The sequence below is a fragment of the Lingula anatina genome, chromosome 2 (assembly GCF_051362555.1).
Source record: "Lingula anatina isolate TDL-2025a chromosome 2, LinAna3.0, whole genome shotgun sequence".
Lineage (NCBI taxonomy): Eukaryota > Metazoa > Brachiopoda > Lingulata > Lingulida > Lingulidae > Lingula > Lingula anatina.
In genome coordinates, this window is record NC_141768.1 from 30174568 (window position 1) to 30185530 (window position 10963).

At 34.5% G+C, this 10963-nt stretch overlaps 1 protein-coding gene across 5 annotated transcripts; it reads left to right on the forward strand.

Moving 5' to 3' along the window:
• Nucleotides 1–500: 500 nt before the first annotated feature.
• LOC147763551 (uncharacterized) lies at nt 501–4222 on the forward strand. Of its 5 annotated transcripts, none has more exons than XM_087006358.1 (3): nt 501–767; nt 1024–1116; nt 1977–4222. In XM_087006358.1, the coding sequence occupies exons 1-3, from the start codon at nt 534–536 to the stop codon at nt 2082–2084; spliced, it is 435 nt and encodes a 144-aa protein (XP_086862484.1). In that variant the 5' UTR covers nt 501–533; the 3' UTR covers nt 2085–4222. The 5 variants fall into 5 exon arrangements, 4 of the variants coding, with proteins under 4 accessions (XP_086862484.1, XP_086862485.1, XP_086862486.1 ...); XM_087006359.1 differs by having other exon boundaries at nt 502–734; XM_087006360.1 differs by having other exon boundaries at nt 731–790.
• Nucleotides 4223–10963: the final 6741 nt, after the last annotated feature.

The following is a 10963-nucleotide window of genomic DNA, read 5'->3' on the forward strand; positions in this document are numbered from 1 at the left end:
GGGGGGGGGGGGGGGGGGGAGGGGTAACATCTTCAACTTTGCAAAAGTGATATTCTAAGAGTAGGTATTGTAGCAAAAGTAATATTCTAAGAGTAGGTATTGTAGCTGAATTTTCGTTCGCAAAGGTAATAAAAACATTTGGAAATATTGTTCGTACTCTGGTTATCACATCCCCATACTAGGTATTTTGCTTGCCCTTGAAAGCCACTTTTTACCTCCCAAGATTCGTGAAACGTTCATTTTATTTAGCGTGAAGCACCCCATTCCTGTGACTAGTGAATGTGGCTTTTTTATTTTCCGTTATTCGTGAAACAAAGTCATTATATTTATGCACGGTGATTCTCAGTGGTGCCCTCTCATACGGCAGCTGGGCTGTATCCTCCCGAGAGAGGTGAGAATATTTACACCTAGTCTGAATCAGTAAACAAAAAACGCATCTTGTCTTCTCTAACACAACCCAGCACAGGGGAATTTTTTTTCGGGGGGGGGGGGGGGGGTGAAACAGCCAGCCAAATAATTTGACATCAAACTTAATGGTTGATAACATTATTTTTGCCATTATTTTTGCAATTATGATGGTAGAAAGCCTTAATCCCGGGATTAGGACGCCTTGCGCCATATCAAATAACAAAAACAAGTTTAAATCGAAACTTGTGTTCAAAAAGCGGGTGCCCTGTACATTATTATGTAATACAAGTGAGCATTTCGGTGAGAGGTGTTCAGGTAGCACCAAGGTCAGTAGAAGATGGAGAAGACAGAGGTCCTTGGTACGTTGCTGCAATTTCCACATGTAGGCCAAAAATTTAGCACAGAAAATGACAGGAAGCTGTCGTAGTATTGTATAGATGATATAAGATAACGCTGTGTATTTTGTGTAGACGACGTTTGCCCAAATAATGCGTTTCGCACAGGGACATTTTAATCCTTATGACTGTGGGGACATTACACTTATGTCCAATACACTCTCCATTAGAATTTCAAAATCAGCTCAGAGTTTGAATGATTTATTTTCTGTAATTTCAGAGAAGGAACGCACTTGACAATGAGGAAGTGAGAGGCTTATTGCCGCTGTCCAAAGGTCTGAACAAGTCCTCAACAAGTAATACGACTGGACAGGTATCTACATTCTCCTAATTGTTTTATTGGTGAGGTCATTGACCTGTTTTCAAAGTATCAAAAATATCATGTTTATAAAAGTAAACTTCAAACAGACAAATGCACGTTTAGTAACAACATGTTGAACTATTGTGTCATTGCATTCCTGGAAACGACGGGAGGTGTGGGGAGGTGAGGGGTGGGGACGGGACCAGGGTGGGGAGGTGAGGGGTGGGGACGGGACCAGGGTTGGGAGGTGAGGGGTGGGGACGGGACCAGGGTGGGGAGGTGAGGGGTGGGGACGGGACCAGGGTGGGGAGGTGAGGGGTGGGGACGGGACCAGGGTGGGGAGGTGAGGGGTGGGTGGGGGTGGGCGGGGGTACAGTGTCCTTCCCTTAATTTAAGAGGTATCCCTTCTCTCTTCCATATTAACAAATCAAAACAAGAACAAGAACAAATGAAAAGCGGAAAAAAATTGTACATGAAACGAAACTAGACGAAATCCAGATAATGTATTTCTTCGTTTCCTCCCACTAAAAAAACCTGGCTTGGTCAGTGAAAATGTGCCTAGATAATGTCTTTTTTAGATCCTGTCAATTTTAAACTAATTGGGCGCATCTGCCAAATGTTTTCATTCACTGACTTTCATTTCCGTGAATATTTCTGTTATCCGGGCACCTGGTCCTTTCATACCGCATCTTACGTATAAATGCAAAGAAGTATGTTGTCATTAAACAGTGCATAGGGTAGAAAAGAATAGGAATGGCAAAATAGTGTTTGGTTAACATAATCCCTTGTGTTCCAAATAGCATGTTGTAAAGATATACACATACTGCTTCATCAAACTGTGTCATGAATGTGATTTTCTTCGTTTATTTCAGTGGCTCCCAACTGCTGTTTACCGGGTGATTGGATGCGTCGCCGATCAAAGACATCAGATTCATGTTGGACATCGCCTGAGCCCATGCCAAGATTGTCTCGCTTGTTGAAGTTTGTCTTGTAGTTTATTTACAGGGTTGACATTTGATATGAAATGTAATCTTTACCTTGGATAGTAATATTCTGCATAAAATGTGTATAAAAAAATTGTTGTACGCAGCAAAAATTTTGAACGAAACTTATGATCAGAGAAAAAGAAAGAAATGGATGGCGTCGACCCTGCATGTCGCTGGTTATATAATATAGATTTGTTTCTAAATCGTAGTACAGTATTTTATCCGCTCATATCGTTTCAAGGTATTTTATTTATTATGTATATTTATTATTGTGTCGGAAGGAAGTACCCATCAATTCTCAAACAAAAATACGGCACTTTTTGGAGTTCACCTTTAACAAAATAATTTTAATTCAAAAAGTATTTTGCTGAAATGATGGATGAAAACAAAAATGATAGTTATCAAATATTATTATTATTATTATTATTATTATTATTATTATGCGATTTTTAGGTGCCAGTACTATTGATTTTCTAGTTGAAGGTAAAAATTGTCTGTGGGCAAATCTTCAATTAGTCACTTAGCTGTGCATTTGAGGATATTTGAAATATTTATTTTGAATTAAATTGAACTGAATTCTGAGATTCCGATAAGAAAAATATCTCAACTTCATTACATGAAACTTTTGAGACACAAACGGTTTCATACAGTGACCGTTAAGTTTGAGAAATGAACAAGTTGTTAATTAAAAATAACTTACAAACACTGTTGTTCAAGTTATAATGCTTTGGACATTACAGCGTTAGGAAAATGATCAAATTTGTCCACGTGATTGCAGAATTGCCCATGTATAAGAAACGATCCTGTTTTTAAATTGTGGACTTAAGTTTGTGACGCATGTTAAGAATGAACTTACTTTGGTTTCGGTGTTTTGATATTTTTGTCTGATCAGTGACAGAGACCCATGTACTGTGCTTGGAGGGGTCTAAAACAGTGTTAAGAAAATGAAACCAGGAGAGAAATAGGGATTTTCACGAAATTACTGCGCATTCGTTATTGCAGTAGGGGGAATATATGTTACCAGCGTGATAAAAATTGTCCCTTCTTAGGACCACCAAAATTTATCAGCATTGCATGAGCTCATTTGTGTGTTGTTCGACTTTTTGCCAATATCGCAAAGCAGAAATGTAAGTGCTCTCCTGGAAAAACTTTTGTTCATATGCATGAAAATATCTATTATTAATTAATATTTCTTTGGTTGTGATTGAGGGGTGATTGAGAGAAAAAGGTCTGATTGGATGCCAGTCCCGCGCGTCCTGTTGGGGTATTTTTGCTAAGTGTTTCTTGATCACTGAGCACCGGAGACCAGAGTAAGGGCGTTAGCATTTATAGATTAATGAATTTTAAGTCACCGTTTTTGTTTCTGCGTAATCTTTTCAGATTTGTTTGTATATTTTTCTTAAATGTCATGACTAGAATAAGCTTTGAAATTGACCATGTTTTTATGCTGTTCCTGATTCGCATGTGTGCAAATTTAAGTTTTCGCTCAAAGTCGTGTCATTAACCTACCAATATTAAGGATGTAATGAAATGAAAACAAAATAATGTAAAACACTCGATTCTTAAAAATGACTTTTTTGTCTACCCTTTTCTGTGCGAGAATCAGCACGACGGCATAGAACAAGGCGTGCGTGAGTGCGAGTGCACGTGAGGGGAAGACGCCTATGTGAGATTATATGCATTTTGGAATTTCGATATCATTCACACCACTGAAATTGGATACTTTGCTCCTCAATGAAATTAGTAATCAATTATTAACGTCAACTTTGAACAAAATTTGACAAGTACGATATGATTTCAATTTATCTTCCAGTCCTGGTCATTTTTTTATATGAATTTTGTTTTAGTAAGAATTATGTCGAAATTATCTTTTATAAAAATAAATAGAATTTGTTGTTTGAGCAGCAATTTCCAAAGTGCATAAAATCCTTCATATGTGTTAGTTAGTTTACTATCTGGTAGACTTCTTGTATATTTTTGTAAAAGCATAATTTATAGAATTTTTTAGAAATTTGACACTACTGTAATGATTGCTATGAACGTAGAAAAAACGTAACTTCACGTATTTTGTTTTGTATAAAACTTCGTTGAAATTACTTGGAATTTATTGAAACAATAAATAATGAAAATAATGTACAGATATTTGTATGTTGAATTCCCTTTAATTTTTCACCTTCTGTTCCCTTTAGCTCTCGTTCTCTAGTTCACAGGTCTTACCTATAGAGCCTCTTGTATTAGTTTACCTTGATTATTTGAATATTTTTTTGCAAAAGGTAATTTGCTGGGACCCAGGAGCGCCAGGTTTCGAACTTGGGACTTTTTGACTCAGAGGCAAGCGCGTTACCTACTCCTCTAACTGTTCCCACCCACCCTCCACGGGAAGACTTTCCTCTTATAGTAACCAAAGGGAAATTTCTGTAAAGCCCCTTGAAAAGTATTCAATGATTTACAAGTACCCGAACCAAGAAACGAACCCAAACCCGAGGGGTACCATTGAGTCAATGGAATTATTGTACTAACCTAAGTAAAATTCTAAACATATCGTAATACCTTAAAGAAATTTTAGAAACGTAAGACAAGTTTGAAGCCCAACCCCAGGTTGCCGCTGAGAAACGCAACCGTCAAAGAAATAACTAAGACATTTTGTATATTTGGAAAGTTTTTATTTAGTGCCAAACAACTATGTATTAATTATATCTAAGTATTTTATTGTAAAACTACCAAGTTTAAGTACACTTAAATCACTACTTAATCACTTTGAATATCTGTAAGACATGCATGTAAAACAAAGTTATATCTCAAAGGTGTAACATATACAACAAATGTATTACATTTCACCAATAAATGGTCAACTTAATTACTCGTTTACGGTTTGGTGTTATCAATATCTACAAGCATTCCTAAAAAAAATCAGAACAAATTTGAGAAATTGACAGTAATTAAAGAGATATAAAGCAGTTCATCAATTATTACACAAAATGTGTGCGTCACTGACTAATAAGATCAATAACTTGTGACTATTTCTATATTTACATGATTTATTTGATTTAGTCACCACTCGTTACCTTGCTGGTACTTTCGCCCTAAAAAGTTCGGAAACATCGTTATTTTGAATAATTATAAAACAACCATATTTAGTTACGGTAAATATTTTAACCAAATATTGTTGATTAATGAACCCACAATTTGTTAATGTTTATTTACACAGAAAATTTTCCCAACACATGACATTTTTTTTTTTTTTTTTTTTTTTTGGTTATTGAAAAACAATTTCACGTTTCCGAACTTTCTTGGTCGCGGGTATCATAACCAACAATCTCCCAGGGCCGCTAATTCCATGTACACTTTTCTCTGGCGCATGCAGGTCAGAAAATTCCCATCGTTTAACTAGAAACATATCTGTGAAAACGTGTATCTAGTGAAAAGTCAATCTGTGGCCCTGGTAGAGGGTAATCATTATTGTATTTAACATTTAACAAAGGCCACGTCGGCAAACTTGAAGGTCTTACGAGAATAGAGCACGTTGAAAGGCATAAGGGACAGATATCTTTACTGAAATAAACCAAACCTGTATCTGACGACCACGCAGTCTTAGACACGCCATGTTTCTAGTACTCAATGCCTCATTTTAAAGGTATCAACATGAGGTATCAACAGAACGATTAACATTTGTTAGAAAGAGTATTTTGCGCTATCAGTTTGCCCCCTATGCCTTGAAGGGTTGACATTGTTGGCCAGTGAAGCCACAATTTTTAAAACTCCGTCACACAAAGATCTGTACGTGTAGCTATAATTAAACTTATATATTCAACGGACTGAAATAGTACAACTGGACTAGTGAAATCGTTTTTAGAAATGGAAGTCTTATACAGTGTACCTACTGTCTGTTATGCTCTTTTTATTTCGACCTCAAACCGCTTACTACAAATATTTACATGTCAGTAAATAGGAATTTAAATGGGAGATTCCACAGCATTTCCCCTTTTTTGTCTGCTTCTTGTAAATATACTCCTTGTACGTCTTCAACTGACGATACTTTTTCTACTAACGAAGTCCGAAATAGTTTTCATTTCCATAGGACGTGATAAGGTGAAGTTATGGAGGAAGCAAAATGTTGTGGAGGAAACACTGGGGAATGGCCAAACCATTTTTATGCATGCACGCGTCACAATACTTCTTATAAAATTAATTACAAATATGTGAACATTAAATCCATAACACTGATACATTGAAACGTTATACCGAATTGGTTGAAACATAAATATTCGTATACTTAGTTTCCACACCGCCTCGCATCCACTCCCTGATCACGTAAGGTGTAACAACTCTTCCCAGAGAGTAGGTTCAATTTGCTTTATGGGGGAGGGGCTAAAGCTTTTCTGTTCAACTCTCACTCTTATCTGACAAGCAAAACTTGATTAAAAATTTACTAAAATCAAATGCATATATATGTATATATAGTGCATTTGTGTTAAATATATTCCAAAAAAGAAACCAGAAGAAAACAGCCAAAATGAAATAATGTAATGAGGTCAATGGCGATTCTCAAATGGCCCACTGCTTTTATCTGAACAGTTTTCGCCATGTTTGACAAACTGGGCAGTATTATAACGCCACCTGGAGGAAAATATGATCGTCTCTGTTGCAATAAGTACCTACCACATTATGATATCAACATACTATATGTAGCTGTATATGACATCTACGTCTTTGTATGTCCACACATGAATCTACATGTATGAACGGATGTATGTGAGCAAAAATCTAATAAGGTTGGTTTTTAAACGTTAGACCTACATCTGTGTTTCAGTCTAGAAAGAGCAACTTGATTATGACTGAGGTAAGCTTATCTGTTGACTGTGTGTAATTGAAGTGAATTTTTGAGAAGTGAAAACTAGACTTAAAAGACTGGCAAATTCCGATGATAAAAACAGTTAAACATTAATAATAGTAATGACATATCAAGTCCAATGTTTGTGACATTTGTACAACTGAAGCTTAACAACTGTATAAATCTGAGATAAGCTTATCAGTTGATTGTGTATCACGAAAAAGATTTTTTGGACAACATATTTTATTATTACATTTAAAAACTGGCAAATCACATGGCTTACAATAGTTAAAAAATAAATAAAATATATAAAATAATAATAATAATCTTTATTGGAGAATCGCAACCCGAAGGTTGAAGTTATACAATTATGTTATACAATTATATATGAATATTCAAGTCAAAGTCAAAGTTAAGCATTAATAATTTTGACAAATCTAGTCCATTATTTGTGATACTTGTACAAATGCTGCTTAACAGCAACAGAAATGTGATAACTCATCACTTACACTGTGTGATTACTGATGACTGTGTAACGGCATATTTTTAAAACATTTTAAAAGAGTGAAACTTACATTTAAAAAATTGCTAAATTCAACAGATTAAAATAGGTAAACGTTAATAACTCTGCAAGATGTAGGCCCTACTGTCATGTTTGTAAAACTTGTACAACTGTGGCTTAATTAGCAACTGAAATAATCTAAAATAAGCTGATCAGTTAACTGTATGTAATGAAAGTAATATTTAGGACAACATATTTGAGAAAACTGATAACATCTATAAAAAACTGGCAAATTCCATGGATAAAAATAGTTTTAAAAATCTAGTCCAATGTTTGTGAAATGTATACCACTTAGGTAAAAAAAAAAAAACAAGTTAATCTGCTACGTGTAATTAAAGTGTTTTTTTTTCACAATTCATTTGAGAAAGGTGAAAACCAGCTGGAGTAAGCACATTTTTATAGAAACAAAAAAGGGAAACCACCTTAAGTGTTGTGCTTGACAAAATACGGTAAACAACAGTTCTCAATTTTTTGAAGAATACATATATTACAATTCATAACAAATTGTGGGGAGAATTAATGTTCAAATTCAAGGTTGCAAAAAGAATGAGAATATAAGACTTGCCATCCAAGTTCAATTGTATATATCAGAGCTTGGAAATTTGAAAAGTGCGCTTCATGGCTAAAAGTAGGTCAAGGGTCAAATTCAAGGCCACAGGAAGACTGTCAATGTATGAGTTCTTATTCAAGTTCGGTAGTATCTGTGGGCATGCCAGTTTTGGAGACATAAGGGACAGAAAATTTGCAAAGTTCAGTTCATAGTAAAAAGTAGGTCTAGGGTCAAGTTCAAGGTCACAGTTAGATTGCCAATGTATGACTATGGGCATATCTCTGCCAGTTTTGGAGATATATTGATGGAAAACTTGCAAAGTTCAGTTCATGGTGAAAAGTGGGCAAATTAAATTTCAAGGTCATATATTGCCAGTACATTACCTCGTGTTCAAGTTTAATAGCAACTTTGGGCATGTATCTGGCAGTTTTGGAGATATAAGGGACAAAAAAGTTGCAAAGTTCAGTTCATGGTGAAAAGTAGGTCAGAGGTCAAATTCAAGGTGACAGATTGCCAGTATGTGACTTCCTTTTCAAGTTTTATAGTTACTGTGGGCATATCTCTGGCAGTTTTGTAAATATAAGGGACAGAGAGTTGTAAAGTTCAGTTCAAATTGAAAATTAGGTCAAAGGTCAATCTCAAGGTGACAGATTGCAAGTATATGACTTCCTATTGAAGGTCTATAGTAACTATGTGGGGGTACCTCTAATTTTGGAGTTATTTCACATTTTATTTTCACTAATGGATATTGCAACATTGTACTTTCTGATATGGTTCAACTTGTATACCATATATGGAAAACAAAAACAGACACCATCCCCAGTGTTGTGCTTGACAAGATCTATAAAATGCACTAAACAAAAGGTTTCTAGCATTTATGGTTCCAGGATTAGAGTTTGCAGTTAAGAAATCTGGCTGCAATGTTGTGCTTGACAAGATCTATAAAATGCACTAAACAAAAGGTTTCTAGCATTTATGGTTCCAGGATTAGAGTTTGCAGTTAAGAAATCTGGCTGCTTCTCCCATAAAAATGCACCAACTGACCCCTAACTCACGAAGATGAAAGATAACCCTAAGGGTAATACCTGCCCATAATATTATAGGATAGGTCTGTGTAGATTCAGAAAATCAGCATGAATGAAAAAAAATTTAAAGAAAATTTTGGCCCATTTAACCTTAAATGGGCATATTTCAAATCCCACATACCACTTTCAGTCATCCATAGAAACTTTTCCTGCCATGCCTTTAGTTTGGGAGATATTTTGCATTTCATTTTGCAAATTTTGGACAAGGGTGCAATGTGACGAACACCACACCTACACCCCAGCACCGCGTACCCAAAATTCACATGGATCAAGTTGAGATTATATCTGACCTACATACAAGAGATGGATACATGGTCTCTTATAGTTTAAGAGGAGAAGCAGTAACAGTGACGTGGTGGCAGAGAACAATGTGCAATAAGACTTAAAATGTATCAAAATTACCATCATGAATATAATTAAATATTAGCAATTTTGTCAATTATATTTTATTTCTTTTTAATTTTGAAAAAATGACATTTGACAACTGCAGATATCTGTGATAAGCTTATCAGTTGACTGTGTGTAACAGAAGTGCAGCTTATTGGCAATTTATATGAGAAGAGTGAGAATTATTGAAAATAAATATTTTAATACGCCAATATATCATATATATCATTCAATATATCATTCAGTCTCCAAAGAAACATCAAATGTGATCATTTGTTTGCTTGTGTAGAGGTGACAAATTGTCCAGAAATGTGACCTAGAAAACAACATATACCCATTCAAGACTTCTTCTTACTACCAATACCAGGTGCAGATTCCTCCTTACAATCAGTTTCTGGAATAGGGTTTAGCACACCATTTGACAAAATATATTTGAAAAAAGTGTAAATTAAATATTAAAAAGTGATAAATTTCCCAGATTAAAATAGTTAAACATAAATACTTTTGAAAAAGTTTAGCTAAATAGATGACAACATTGAAAAAAATGCCAAATGCGATAACTTAAAATAGTTAAACATTAATAATGTTGGCAAATCTACTCCATTAATAATTTTGACAAATCTGGTCCAATCTTTGTGAAATTTATACAAATGATGCATAACAACAATAATAACCTCATCAGTTGACTGGGTCCAATGAAGAAGATTTTTTAAGACAATATAATTGAGAAAAATGAATATAACATTAAAAAGACTGGCAATTTTCATGGTATAAAATAGTTAAATGTTAATAGTTTTGACAAATCTAGTCCAATATTTTTGAAATTTGTACAAAACTCATCAGTTGACTGTGTCTAATGAAAAAGATTTTTAAGATAATATTAATTGGAGAAAAACTAAAAATTACATTGAAAAGACTGCCAAATTCCATGGTCTAAAATAGTTAAACGTTAAAAATTTTGACAAATCTTGTCTAATATTTGTGGAATTTGGAGAGATGATGCTTAACAATAACAAAAATCTGTGATAAGCTTAACAGTTGACAGTGTTTGATAGAATTGTAGTTGTTTGGTATTTTGTATGTGAAGGGTGAGAATTATATGTTGTCTTTTGCTGTCTGGTTTTTTCTAAAGGAATTAGCCCTGACCAGACAGGAAGAATCAGTTCACCAAAAAAGCCATCACGCTGTATGGAAAAGGTCACCTGGAAAAAGAACAATATGTTTGAAAAAAGTGAAAATTAAATTCTAAAAATTGACAAATTTCCCACACTAAAATAGTTGAACAATAATTTTGATAAACTTAACCTAAACAGTTAACTGTGTGTAATAAAAAGGACATTTTCAGAACATATAAATTTGAGAAATACTGAAAATGACATTGAAAAGACTGCCAAATGTGGTGCCTTAAAATAGTTTAATGTAAAAAATTTTCACAAATCTTGTCTAATATTTGTGAAA

Bases quoted from the DNA above. Each gene is read 5' to 3' on its own strand.
- LOC147763551 (XM_087006358.1), top strand. From the start codon at position 534: ATGGTTGATAACATTATTTTTGCCATTATTTTTGCAATTATGATGGTA. The intron at 768-1,023 runs GTACGTTGCTGC...CTGTAATTTCAG, and splicing joins GGAGAAGACAGAGGTCCTTG to AGAAGGAACGCACTTGACAA. The intron at 1,117-1,976 runs GTATCTACATTC...CGTTTATTTCAG, and splicing joins CAAGTAATACGACTGGACAG to TGGCTCCCAACTGCTGTTTA.